Raw genomic sequence first — 12,495 nt, 5'->3', positions numbered from 1 at the left:
GGCAGCATTTAACTATAGCTGCTGGGTCATTCTGAGCAGGCATTAGCTCCGCCTCCTCTAAGGACCCCAAACCTGCAGTTCTCTAACAGGCTGAAATAGAGGGATATGAGGCATGGCTAGAATGGGTGATCTGTTTGGTATTGTGAGCAAAACACTTCATAGACATGTTTTTTATATATTGGTATATATCGGAGACTCGTAATATATGCCTAAAAATAGCATAATAGGTGACCTTTAATGTTTAGTTTTGTTTCTCCTTGTGTGTGTTCTCTTTGCCAGCTTATGTTTGGTCTCCTTCTGAAATGTTTCACTGAGCTCATTCTCCTTTCTCCGCGTCACCCTGTCAGTTACTGAAGAACCGAGCCTACCTGGTTCTGATGGTCTGCTTCGGGTCGGGCATCGCCGCCTTCACCTGCTTCTCCACGCTGCTGGAGCAGATCCTGTGTGTGCAGGGGTACTCCAACGTGAGTGCAATGCATCATGGGGGATTAATGGGTGTTAGCTACACTAACTGATATCAAACGAGCAAGAAAAGCAGCACAGACGATTTTCCACCTCACATATATATACTTTATATGTGTTGTTATTTCAGAGTCAGAAACAGGTTTATCACCAGGTAGGGTGACACGTACGAGGAATTTGACCTGATGTCATGGTGCATACATAAAAGTAAAACAAATATTTTAAAACACAGAATGAGAACTAGAAAAATAAAAAAATAATACAAAATATAGTCAAATCTGACAGTATTTACTTGGGATGGAATAAAATGTGGAATACAAATGGGCAGTACTAGAAACAGATATTGTTGTACATTGTGTGCATTGATGTAATGTAATTTGTGGCTGTTAATTTACTTACTTTAATAATACTGCTATTATAACACATGTGCTTGACTCTTTTTATAACAGGTTAGCCTGCTATCTCATCTTGTCTCTTAGCTGTTGTACATATCACTGCTGTGGGGCTGATGCAGGATTTCTGATAAAACCATTACATAGTGGAGAATTGTTTGACTGTAAACGATACGATCGATCAATCAATCGATCAATCAAATGTTTATTTATATAGCCCAATATCACACATGTTACATTTGTCTCAGTGGACTTCACAGTTTGTACAGAATATCAGTATGACAACACGACACCCTCTGTCCTTAGACCCTCTGTCCTTAGACCCTCTGTCCTTAGACCCTCTTTCCTTAGACCCTCACATCGTACAAGGAAACACTTCCAGAGAAACCCCCCAGTTTAAAGGGGAACATGGGAGAAACCTCAGGGAGAGCAACAGAGGAGGGATCCCTCTCCCAGGACGGACAGACGTGCAATAGATGCCGTGTGTAAATCGAAAATATAATTTTACAGCGTAGGTAGTCCAAATGTTTAAAATGCATGTGTCTGTAGTAAGAAGATGAATCCACGAGGATGTCAACAATCCGATACAATAATACTTTAACGGTCGGATCAAGTCTGAAATGTGACTTGCATCACAGCAGCTCCATGTGTAACATCAACATAGAAATATAAAGACACAATACATGAAAAACAAACAAACAAACATTTAACATAACAGCACGATCACTGAGAGAAAACATTGTCAATGACCCTTTAGCGTGCGTTTGATCTGGGATTTAGTGAAACGGTGAGTAAAGACAATGAATAAACAAGTAAATGTGTTAATTTACTTAAAAACATTCAGGTATTGATTAGAATGAAGTAAAGACTCTCACCCACAGCACTCAGACGGTTCAAATGTGATTTCTACAGGAGTTTGCCGGTTTGTGTGGAGCGCTCTTCATCGTGTTCGGGATTGTCGGTGCCGGCGCTCTTGGTCTCATCGTGGATAAAACTAAGAAGTTCATCGAAGCCACGAAGATCAACCTGAGCCTCAGCGCTGTCGCCTGCATCGCCTTCTCCGTGGTGAGGAAACAGAACTCACCGTTTGTGCTTTTACTTTGTTTAAAGGAGAGATTTATGAAGGATATCAGAATCAGGTTTATCAGCAGGTAGGTTGACACGTACGAAGAATTTGACTAGGTGTCGTACACATAAAACAAACATTTAAAAAACACAGATAGCGAACTATTTTAAGAACAATATAAAAACATTACAAAAAATAAGAACAAATATAGTAGTATAGAAATTAAAATAAAGCAGTAATTTACATCGAAATAGAATGCAATAAAATATCAAATATGTGCAGTAAGCAAACCAGATATTGTCCACATTGTGTCCATGTGTGAGGCTGATAGAAAAAAGAGAAAAAAGCTCGGGCAAGATGGAGGAGAGTTTCAGAAGGCATTTATATTAATCATTATTTTTCAGTGTTATGAAAGTATCTTGATGATGTCCGTATGTCCCATAAATGCACTTATAGCAATGTTCTCCTTCTTGTGTAGGAAAGGTGCACAAAGCTTATGAAGGACAAATTGTGCAACATTTGATTATTCCTTCATACACTTTTTTGGTTTTATTTTTCAACTAATTCATTCAATAATAAAACAGACAAGGTACAAGAACACAAAGGTAGTTGAAGCAGGAGGGCAGAGAGCATGGCTTATAAGGAAAATAGCTCTCCTGTCAGTTAGTCCACCAACACCGTGTGCAATAATATTATTATTAATAATGTTCTATAATAAGTTAATAACGTGCAATTACGTATCTGCCACTCAGAGGTGGCGCTAGACTTTTTCGCTGCCCGTAAATTTGACGGGCAGGATCGTAACATTTCTGTCAAAATCCATTATTACCCGTCGGTCTGTGCACAACTCTGACGGGGGGGAGAGCACGCTCGTGAACTGTCAACGGGGGGCGGGCGCACGCTCGTGAACTGTTAGCGCCGGTGTTATGCCGTGTTATGCATGCCCACTGCACCTCGCGGGAGCGCGCGCAGCTTAAAGCAAATACTCCCAGTCATTTCAATGATTTGTTCGGCAAGGTCAGGTTTGGAAACGTTATCATTTCCTTTTTGGCGGGCATGCATAACACGGTATGACACCGGAGCCCCGCTGCGGGGATAGTTTGCCGCTGCTCTGAGTTTGTTCTAATCTGTCAAAATGACGGACTGCTTTCAGATTTTTCGGTCATTGTTAAAAAAAATCCATCATAGACGGAAAATATTCGGTTAACGCGACCACTGCTGCCACTACGTTTTTTTGCAATATTAAATAATGTTAATATTTACATTAATTATGTGACCGTCTATGTTTCCTGTAGTTACTGCACTGTTAGTTTGCAGTTGTATTATTATTGTGCTGCTGTGTTTATTGTATTTGTGTAACTCTGGCACAACAATTTCCTTCGGGATGAATAAAGTCCTATCTTATCTTATCCAATCACATCGCAGCTGGTCCAAGACCTCAAATAACACAACAACAAAAGTAATTATAAATCCTGATGAATGACTTCCTGTGACACTCAGAGTTTTCTCTCTCCTCTCAGGTGTCTCTGATGCCGCAGCAGAAAGTCGCCATCGCCGTCGTCTGCTCGCTCTTCGGCTTCTTCGGTTTCTCCATCTACCCCGTCGTCATGGAGCTCGCTGTGGAGTGCACCTATCCCGTCGGAGAGGCCACGTCTTCGGGACTCATCTTCGTATCGGGGTACAGCAAACACACAGATCACACTACGGCAGATTGCTATTCAAATGTAAAATAATGTGCAGTTTGAACACATTTCTACCCGGATGTTATGTCCAAAAGTCCTGGGTTTATCCTGAAAGAGAGTTTTTCATTTGAACAGTTTGAATTCAAATAATGGTCAAAGCTCCGTTTCTTTTTCATGTTAAAGAAAGTACAATAGAGAATCAAGAGAAATTCAAATGAGCTGTCGACTATTCTCCACATTTCAAAGTGAAAAGGGGAACAGTCAATTCTGTTTGTAACATATGGCATTTAAAAAAATCCAATGTCCATACACAGATCAGTTCCTGGACTTGATCTACTTTTAAATCCAGGCTGAAGACTTAGCTTTTTGCTGCTGCTTTTAATTGAACTATTCACATCTTAAACTGCACTGTAACTTTAAATGGGACCTATCATGCAAAATGCACTTTTTGATGTTTTTTATACATAAAGATGTGTCCCCGGTGTGTCAGGGAACTCACGCTGCATCAGAAAATAAAACCCCCTCTCTTTTCCTCCGTACCCAAATCTCTAAAAACGGGGGAACAACGGAGCTGATCCAGATTTGCGTCCGATATGACGTAATATCTGAAATGTGGACCCACGGCCCTATCAGAAACGTTGCTATCAGAAACAATGCCCGACTGTTTTGGACGTAATATGGTCGGTGTTTACATTAGCATGGCTAACACTCAGAGCTAACCTGTACTGGAGAGCATGTGTGTGAAGAAGCAGGAAGTGAAAAGGAACTCACCTTGTGGTATAACCGGCAAGAGAGAAAGCCTTTGAGCTCCATACTGTTTCAGAGACAATCCTTGATAATCCATGATATGGCGTTTCATCACGGCAGTATTTAGTTTAGACAGTAGCTGCCGGGTCCCGCATGAGCTCAGACCCCTCCTTTTTTTTTTTATTAATCTTTTTTTTTTTTTTAAAGCTTTGTACCCCAAATCAGCACTTTGGAAACAGGAAGTGAAATAGAGGGATATGAGGCATGGCTAGAATGGTTGAACACTTCATAGACATGTTTTTTATATATATGTATCTGAGACCTTTGCTATTGCCTAAACATAGCATGATAGGTCCCCTTTAATTCATGTCCCTTTGTTATACATGTTTTATTATCTTTGCTTTTAAATTAGTGTTTCTAAATGCCATTTTATAATATGTTCCTTAATGCTCTTAATGTCTTTCATTTTTGTAAAGCCCTTGAATTGAAAGGTGCTGTATAAATAAACCTTGCCTGTATGTGATTGATGTGATCTTGATACTGACGCTGCGTGTTTCCTGTGGCGTTTCAGACAGGTCCAGTCCTTCCTCTACATCGTGCTCCTGCAGGCTCTCAGCAAACGCCTGGCCGACTCCCCTCTGTCCACCTGTGGAGACGCAGTGCTCAGCTGGAAGGGTACGTCACTTCCTGTTACACATTATTCAAAGATTCAAAGGTTTTATTGTCGTATGCACAAAGCTACAGTGTAGAGATGGCAATGACATTCTTGCGACCTGAGCTCCTCCAACAATGCAACATATATAATAAAATACAAACATACAACTACAATAATATCACTAAATAATGGAACATTTACTATACACAAAAACAACAAGAAAACAAATATTAAATAATATATAGCTCCAACGCAGTGTTTCCCACAGAATTTGATTCTATTTGTGGGGGCAACCCGGGGAGTCGCGAGACCCCGAGTGGGGGTCACGAGATGATTACAAAATAAAAATGGAAAATAAAAAAAATTGATTAATTTTTTTTATAATTTTTTTTTTTTATTATTATTAATAATAACGTTTGCATAGAATTTTTTTTCTTTGACAATCCACTAGCGCAGTGTTTCTCAAACTTTTTCTTTCCCCCACCCCGTCGACAGGGGGTCGCCACTGTTATTTTGAAAAAAGAAAAAAAAAAAGAAATATTATTATTATAAATATTATAATATTTTTTGTTCTTGTTATGAAATCCATTTATGGCGGACGATATTTAATTTGGGCGGCCCGCCACAAATAAATCAATGTATGGGAAACACTGTAAACGTTATCTTTTGAGGACGTTGAGCTCCTGGGACCTGAAGTGTAGTTTTAATATCTGCTGTGTGTGTCCTCAGTGCCGATGCTGGTGCTGGGGGGGCTGACCTGCGTCTTCTCCTGCGTCTTCGTCCTGTTCTTCAACACGAGGTACCGCCGGCTGGAGGCCGAGGAGCAGGCCACGTACAGGACCAACACCATAAACTCCTCGACCCCCGAGAGCACTCCCAGTGAGGGGAAGGAAACTGCTGACTGATGACCACAGACTGACAGACAGAGGGCATTATGGGAGTTATACCTGGTACGAAATAGAGAGAAGCTTTTTTGAATCGAGACATTCCTTCACCCATAAACTATTGTTTATGACGTTGATGCCAAACTGACATTCATCCTGTTGCTACGACCATTTTCAGAAAATTGTAAACTGATTTTCTTGATATATTTTATGCTTTTATTTTTACAGAAAAATGTAATTTGTAGGGAAGAAATCTTGGGGTATAGTTCTCTGAATGAAGGACGTATCTCATCATGTCTTTAATACATTTGATTGCAGCAATACGAGACAAATGACGACAAACCAAAAATATAATGCGGTTTGATTCAGACTCTGAAAAAGCGCACATCTTCAGTTTTTTTTTGCACACGTTCCCAAAGTGCCACAGACTTCACTCCGGTGTTTCCTTCCAGCAGTCATGGGAAACAGAGGGAGTCTTGTAGCTGCATCACATGATCCTCATCCACTTTCTGCCGCTGTGCAGAGAAACTGGATTCATCTGACTCTCAGGGACTTCCTGATGTTTACTGCTGAGGATTCAGACCACTTTATCATTCTCCACCTGGAGCTGCTGCAAACACCTCCATGTATCACCTCACCGTGTCTCATCCTGTTGTACTGTAACACAGTCTGAATATAATGTCTTAAAGGTCCCCTATCATACGGTTTTTCATCAATATATTACAAGTCTCAGATATATTCAGAACATGTCTCTGAAGTGTTTGGCTCCAAACACCAAACAGATCATTGCAGCATCCCATAATCCCCCTCTGTTTCAGGGTGCTAGTGACTTATCCGACCGGCCCACCTCGGTACCGCAAGTAAATACCGCTAGTAAATTGTCGACGGGGGGGTGCTAGTGACTTATCCGTCCGGCCCACTTCAGTACCGGCCCATCGGGATTCGTCCCGATGGCCAGTCCGCCACTGCTCTCAGCTGAATGAGGCTCTCTTCTCTCATTTACAAATACAGCGGCAAGCTTTTAGACTTCTCTCCGACAGAAACGGGAGATGACGTACATTTTTATACCAGAATATGTTTGTTTTAAATCGGATGTTTACGAGGTGCTTGGTTGTTGCAACAGTACCTCTAAATATCTAAAACTTTACAATCAAATGCTTAAAGGTGACCTATCATGCAAAATGCACTTTTGTACGTCTTTTCTACATGAATATGTGTCCCCGGTGTTCCAGGGAACTCACCAAGTGTCAGAAAACACAACCCTCTCTATTTTCCTCCAAACCCAAATCTCTAAAAAAGGGGCTGCAAAGGATCTGATACAGACTGATCCAGATTTGAACACTTCTGTGACGTCACAGAAGTTGCGCTACGGCTATTGGGCCAACTCCACCAATCAGGAGGAGACAGCCACGGACATTGCCGTTCGAAAGTGCTGGAGACGCTGTAGTACATATTTCAGGCCACCAGATGGTGCTGTTCTCACTGAATCCGAGCATGAAAGGCAGTGTTAAATTGAGCGAAATGAGGAATGGATCAAATGCATGATCTGTTTGGTATTTTGAAAAATAAAAAGTATAAATATGCCTTATATAGGTATGGTCCTACAATATATTATTCAAAAATAGCATGATAGGTCCACTTTAAGTTGGCCGTTTCTAGACTAGAGACGGGTATAGAAACTAAAAATACAATGTAACCTTCAAGTTAAAATCAACATGATATTATGTGTTTTATTTTGCGCCTATTCCTAGTAAATGTTGGCACGGTTGGAAATGGTTTGATCTCAGACCGAGAACCAGGATCTAAAACCAAACTGTTTCCTGTTTGTTGACGACTTTATTAATGAGAACATAATAATACTGCTGTGCCACTAAACATGTCCTGTGTTCATTAAAATGCCACTGTGTTGTGGTTAAAAACCCCGGCATTTATCTAACTGTCCATGTCTTGAATTTGTAAGGTTGTTTTAGTTGAAGAACTGCTGACATTGCAAAACAGGTCAAAGCACGTTGAATCCTTAAAGATAGAAATGGTTTTGGGTTGTGTGCAAAATAAAAGGTAATACATGCAGTGCTGATTGTGTGGTTGGTGAATAAGAAAGACATGTTTTACATTTTGCTGACGGTTTTGTTTTTTACTTCTTCTGTATGTGAGGTATTTTTGAAGCATGTGAAATCGTGAGGACTTGGAGATTGTGCCTTTAACTCTTTGAGATGATTTCATCTAAATCACTGAAAGACAAGCTGTTTGTAAATAATAAAATCACTTGTTACTGAAGCCAAGACTGCATTAATGATAGTATCTGAAGGCTTCTGGTAAAATGCCAATAAAAATGTTACCTCAACAATTCAGTTCCTTTAAGTCGGATTATTTAAGTCTTAATTATTACTTAGTAGTTAATTCCGAAAAAATAATACATTGAAGTCAATGGAGAGAGAAAACGTATCTTTTGATCCCGTTTGAATTGTGCCATGAATTACACATATGTTGTTTGTCGATCTTAAAAAATCATTTCCATGTCAAAAAATTCAAAGTTTGTCTTAAAACTGTTGAAATATAAGACTATGAAAAATACGCAACTAGAAAAACTACAAATCCCAGAGTCGCGTAAGTGCTGTCATAACTGATGTATTCCCTCCAGATAGCTAAAAATAAATTTACTTACTGTACTTACTTACTTTAACAAGATGCCTGTGTGCTTTGTACCAGGTTGTTATCATACCAGTAATAGTACCTCTTGCTCGTTCTCAACTAAAACAAAACACGAGAGTGTACCTTGTTAGCTAATGTTAGCTAGCTGACATTAACGTTACACATTACACTCGTGTTACTCACCGACAGTGTTGGGTGTAACGCGTTTCAAAAGTAACGGAGTTACAGTAATATATTACTGTTTGCTGTAACGAAGTAATGTAACGCATTACTAATGAAATGTGGGTAATATATTACCCGTTACAATGCTCAGTAACGCAGTTACAACACATTTTAACCCGAAATTAAATGGTGTTTTGTTTTTTAATAATGTACTAACAGAGCGAGACATTCCGACACCGGACAAATTTTGCGGGTAGATTAGTAAACCTGGTGTTTACCCTTCAGGCTTCGCGTCGAGATCTTCGGGGAAGTTGAACGTTATGCAACCATTCAAAAAAGAGAACGTAGCGAAAAATACAAACAACAAATTGTGTCAGGTGCGCGTGACCTGCTCCGCTGCGCGTGCATCATTTCCAAAGTGCTTCCACGGCAGTGACACACATCTGATCTTTGGATAATCATTTATACGAAAATGGTTAAATCACTAAATGCCAGCAACACTGCATCTACTGCAGACAGTAGCAACAGGTCAGATGCGGACATCACGTTACCCTCCGTTGTGGACACTAGCTTACTCCCGCCTGACTCGCCAGCCCCGGAGCAGCAGTCTTCATCGCCCGAAACTACGCCGCCCCTCTGTGGCCCGCAGGTGCCAGGTATATCTAAACAACTACCCGCCTGTACAGTGGGGTAAGGCGGTCATTTTGCAGCTTGTGGTATAAAAATAGACAATGGCTAGAATATTCATGTGAAAATAGTACCATATTCTGACATGCCTGTTGGGTCAAAAATAATGCATACAATAGCACAGATGCCTTCACCACGAATGGCTACAAAAATATCTCATATCCCAAGCTTATTATCAACGAGCTGATGTTGAGGCTGAAATGTTCTCCAGGTCACAAAGTCAACCTCACATGATGATGTGATACCAGTTTTTAAGCACAGTAAATATTCTCTTCCCAGCGTATATGATGGGACCAAGGTGATGATGGAGTACATGGTTTTAATAATACTTTTGCCTTTCAATGTTTGCCATTTCAAACCATGAGCATGGTTTAAATAATATTTGCCTTGATTTACAATATGTTAACATTCATTATAGTCCTTGAAAGCGGTCTGTACTGCTGTATTAACAACGTGTCACATGTTAAGAATTTACAATCAGAATGGAGTATTCAACTAAGCCGTGTAATACAAGTTGTTAGTAGCCTTAAGGGCCTACACAGTTGTTATGCTATACCCCATTGCCCTTCACTGGATGTATAATGAGCTGCACTAAACTACATTTTAGCATTTAAAATACCTATCTATTCTTTTGCGGTTATTTTGGTGAAAGTAACTAAAAAGTAACTAAAGTAGTGTAACTCATTACATTTCAGAGACAGTAATATTGTAATGTAACTTATTACTTTCAAAAGAGAGTAATAAGTAATATGTAATATATTACATTTTGGAAGTAACTTGCCCAACACTGCTCACCGAAACCTTGTAAAGCCGGTCCCGCATGCTGGCTCTTACGGAACCGACTAACTCCCCTTTTTCGTATGTACAGCTCTCAACATGCCCAGACTTGTAGTGATTTTCACCTCTTTTAATACTTTCCGCCTCATTCTGAAAGAAAGAGGTGAAATGTACGAACGTGACGGCCATCTTGGTGTTGTTGACGTGTGCAAGACCAGAGTTGTAGTTCATTGAGCGCTTCACACAAAGAAATGTGTAACTTCACAGTTTTACGACACATTTTAATTTTTTTGACTTGCAAAATTATCTTTTAAATTGACAAACATCATATGTGTAATTCGTGGCACAATTCAAACGGGATCGAAAGATAATCTTTCTCTCCCCATTGACTTCAATACATTATTTTTCCGATATAAGGTCCCATGGAGGTCCACCGGAAGGGGAGGGACTTCGCCACTCTATAAGGGGAATGCAGAGCCTGTGTCTTTGGTTCAAGTTAGACAACTAATGTCTGGGTTAGTGTTCATGACTTCATGTTTATGTCATCTTAATGGTTATTCTTAGTGCACACACATTTTCTGTGCTTTCCAATAGTTTAAAATAGCTTTATTCCACTGTTAAATAACCTGTTCAATACAAACATGCCACTTGTAAAAATTAAACAACATTTCTGTGAACTGATATTTGTTGAGTGAGCTTATTAGAGGATGTTCCCTGAAAGATCAAATGTCAATGAGGATGTCAGACTTAATTTGTTAATAATTACATACAATACATGGAGTTTGTGTGTGTGTGTTCCAAGTGAATCTGCGGCCCCCTGGTGGCCAGTACATACATTATGTGTGGCCCCCACCACCATCCAAGTTGCCCATCCCTGCTCTAAAGTTTAAAGTTGACCATTTTCATACGGTCTATTTTGAAATATCAACATTAACCCGTTGTGCCCACTAAGAGAAGTTGCTCTAAAAGTCCTTCTATCAAATATATAATTATTTTTGTATTGTGTTAAATCTTTAAAGCCGAAAAAAGAACCAAATGTTTTTTAATTTTCTAAATATGAGCCCTTTCTTTGTTTATATAATGCAACTGTTTTAAGAGGGGGGAAATAGTGCTAGGAGGAATTTTGTATCAACGTTTTGGATTTGTCAATGAATAGCAGCAACATTTATATTTATACATTTCATCAAACACACAAAACAACTTCAATTCCCCTCGTTCTAAACCAGTAGTGTCATGTATCTGCTCTAGGAAAGACATGAGAAAATGTCTTAATCATGTGAAGCATTTAAAAAACACACTTCTGAAGCTAGGGCTCTAGAAAGCTTGATGTAATACAAAGAAAAGGGCACATTTGTCTGACTATGTGTATGTTTGCACAACAGTATATACTCAATATATAGCAGGTAAGGGTTAAGCTTCCCAAATTCAAAAGAAAATTAAAGTACAAGAAAATTACGATTAGTAATCTCTGCTCCAGCAAATTAATTGTTTCTTTCTCCTTATAGTAAAAGCTGCAGACGTGGTATTAAAGGTGCTTATCCCTTGGATGCCCAAGTGACTGGACCCTACACTCTTCCATAGGTGGGTCAAAAAGGACCTGTATTAGAATAATGTGTGTTTTTATGACATTTTGGTTAAGAAAAATCACTTGTATAATATTTAGATTTATATTTTTGTTCACACTAGAAATATTTTTTTTACATTTTGAAAAAAACCGTTGTGAACATATTGATGCAAAGATCTCCGCTATTCTGAGACCCTCACAGTATTCCAGTCCCTTTTCAAAAACTCATCTCTTCTCCTCTTGTCTACTCATCATAGCCCCCCCCATCAATCCATGCCGGTTGATCAAGTTTGATAGTCCTACCCCCCCCCCCCCTAACCTTCCCTTATATTGAGTCCTTGAAAAGCTCTATACAAATATAATGTATTATTATTATTATTAGTATTATTATTATTATACTGACGGGTACAGGATCTTGCTGTGTACAATAATCTTCCTGAGAGGTGTCACATGTGATGTAGTCTGTGTGGTCCACAGTGAATGTATTCCTGACAGCAACAGGTGATAAGAATCAAAGGTTCCCAGAGCATGCGGGTCATTTTTTACCCACTTATGGAAGCTTTGGGTAGAAATACAAAAACTACAGTTTCTTAAAATGTAAATTTAAAATTAGAATGGCATGATATCCAAAACGTGTTTTTTGAGGAATAGCTGGAATATGAAATGATAAAAAAAAATGTAATTACAAAGGTACTTCAAGAAAACCACCTCACCAGGTCAAAAAAGACCCACTTATGCATCTAAGGGTTAAGGCTCTTTTGAAAT

The 12,495-nt window shown here is 39.3% G+C and overlaps 1 protein-coding gene across 1 annotated transcript in view; it reads left to right on the top strand.

The window, feature by feature from the left end:
- The window catches only part of slc49a3 (solute carrier family 49 member 3), an 18,910-nt gene extending 10,675 nt beyond the window's left edge, over window positions 1-8,235 (top strand). The window contains exons 6-10 of the mRNA XM_079671348.1: window positions 316-464; window positions 1,767-1,919; window positions 3,441-3,598; window positions 4,921-5,024; window positions 5,734-8,235. Coding sequence (XP_079527474.1) covers window positions 316-464; window positions 1,767-1,919; window positions 3,441-3,598; window positions 4,921-5,024; window positions 5,734-5,909 — 740 coding nt within the window. The 3' untranslated portion in view covers window positions 5,910-8,235. The remainder of the gene's footprint in view (window positions 1-315; window positions 465-1,766; window positions 1,920-3,440; window positions 3,599-4,920; window positions 5,025-5,733) is intronic.
- The last annotated feature ends 4,260 nt before the right edge of the window (window positions 8,236-12,495 follow it).

The sequence above is a fragment of the Notothenia rossii genome (assembly GCF_949606895.1).
Source record: "Notothenia rossii genome assembly, chromosome: 3".
Lineage (NCBI taxonomy): Eukaryota > Metazoa > Chordata > Actinopteri > Perciformes > Nototheniidae > Notothenia > Notothenia rossii.
Note: the sequence above shows the minus strand (reverse complement) of the source record. Positions and strands in the feature narration are given on the sequence as shown.